Genomic DNA, 1917 nt, shown 5'->3' with positions numbered 1-1917 from the left:
TCTCCAAGGATGATCATTCCTTCGCCAAGATCAGTTACCTCACCTTCCTTCCTTCTGATGATGATGTTTATGACTGCAAAGTGGAGCACTGGGGCCTGGATAAGCCACTGCTAAAACACTGGGGTATGTACGAGTTCCACCCTTTAGGAACATTCTTTTCTCTGTCAAGTCCAGAACACCCTGCCTATTATCTGCTAAATCTCATGGCCATAAACTTCACATTCCAAGGGTGTCTAATGACAGACCTCACTCTCCTCCCTAAGCCCCATACCCCAAGTGTGTGGAGCCAACCCTTCCTCGCCCCATCCCACCCATATGCACAAAAACGTTCTGTATTCTGAGTTCTACAACTTCACTTTCACAGAACCTGAGATTCCAGCCCCTATGTCAGAGCTGACAGAGACTGTGGTCTGTGCCTTGGGGTTGACCGTGGGCCTCGTGGGCATCGTGGTGGGCACTGTCCTCATCATCCGAGGTCTGCGCTCAGGCGGCCCCTCCAGAGACCAGGGGCCGTTGTGAGTCACACTCCAGAAGGAAGGTAAGAATTCCTGGGGACATAGTACAGACAAGGGAAAGTGGGAAGAGGTTGTGGACACAAATGTGGTTGAAAGTTGCTAAATTGGGAAACAGCATGACAGTGGCACAGGAGCCCCCTGGAACCCACTGATCTCATGTCTTTCCTGTTGCAGGTGCACTGTCCATCTTCGAGAACAGAAAAAATGGATAACCTAGAACTATTTTCTGACCAAGTCCATCGTGTACCTTCTCTCCTTCTACCCTCCTCCTCATACTTCTTCTCTGAGACTTAAGGTGCTGTATCATCTCAGAGCTCACATACATTTGGGATTCTCCCCGTGACCTTCTAATTTTTTCTTTTCTCCATTGTTACCTATTATGGGATCCCTGAGATATCCCACCCACCTACCTAATCCACCAATGACCTTAAACTAATATATCCATGGAAGAAATAAATGCCTTTATGAGGTCTTTACTCTTTCCCATCTTTCATTTCAGGGCTGATTAGAACCATGGCATCTTCTGCTTCAGGCCCATTTAACCTCATTTCCCAGATTATGTTTCATGTCCAGTAACACAGGAGCAGCTTGTAGAGACTGATAATACTTTGGTATCTTAGCTGGAGTTAAGATTTCTGTCTTCCTTTTTTACCATCCTTAACCACTGCCACACACCCCAAATTCAGACATCAATGAAGGTAATATATACTCTCTGCCTTTGGTGCAGATTTGTTAAAACAAAAATACAAAAACCAAAAAGTAAAGTGATACTTATTTTAATATCACTTTAAAAATTTTGACAGAGAAATAAGTTGGGAAAAAGGAATTTTGAATCTCTAAAGTACCAAGAGTCAAAATTAGTTTTCAGAACTTTTAATTGTCAAAGAATTAGTGGTGATAAGAAAAACTTTCTTCTCTCCCTCTCACACTTGAAGAGATAAGAATTATATAGGTAGGAAAAGAAATATGTTTGTTAGGAGAACATTAGAATAAGACAATAAAGCAGGTGCCTGAGAAAGACCAAGTACTTTGTCCTTATTTAGGGTTAGAAGCAATGGGAAAATGGATGGATGTAGAAACCACAGGCATATTTAAGAACACAACTGTAGTTTGCTTCATGTCTTATGCGAATCCCTGCTAGAAAACCATATAGACTTTTCTTGACGTGGCATGTGTGGAACAATAGAGTGAATATGGCTCCAGGATGCTCCTAGGCAGATAAGCCTAAGTCAGGCTCACTGAATCTCGGTGCATCCCTGTTTGCCCTGGAAATAACTGATCAGTATCCTCAGCTCCTGCTCCTCACCCCTCCTGGCAAAGGGAAATATAAGCTTACAAGAGAGAAATCTCTGGAGGAATAGCATAGAAGAGATAATGTGGCAGCAGCTTTGGGTGCCATATC

At 43.2% G+C, this 1917-nt stretch overlaps 1 protein-coding gene across 1 annotated transcript in view; it reads left to right on the top strand.

Moving 5' to 3' along the window:
• The window catches only part of LOC104992400 (SLA class II histocompatibility antigen, DQ haplotype D alpha chain-like), a 4512-nt gene extending 3061 nt beyond the window's left edge, over positions 1–1451 (top strand). The window contains exons 4-6 of the mRNA XM_010845262.1: positions 1–123; positions 365–538; positions 690–1451. Coding sequence (XP_010843564.1) covers positions 1–123; positions 365–519 — 278 coding nt within the window. The 3' untranslated portion in view covers positions 520–538; positions 690–1451. The remainder of the gene's footprint in view (positions 124–364; positions 539–689) is intronic.
• The last annotated feature ends 466 nt before the right edge of the window (positions 1452–1917 follow it).

The sequence above is a fragment of the Bison bison genome, unplaced genomic scaffold (genome assembly GCF_000754665.1).
Source record: "Bison bison bison isolate TAMUID 2011002044 unplaced genomic scaffold, Bison_UMD1.0 scf7180017864214, whole genome shotgun sequence".
NCBI classification, from domain to species: domain Eukaryota; kingdom Metazoa; phylum Chordata; class Mammalia; order Artiodactyla; family Bovidae; genus Bison; species Bison bison.
The sequence above is the reverse complement of the archived record's forward strand: the minus strand, read 5'-3'. Positions and strand labels throughout refer to the sequence as shown.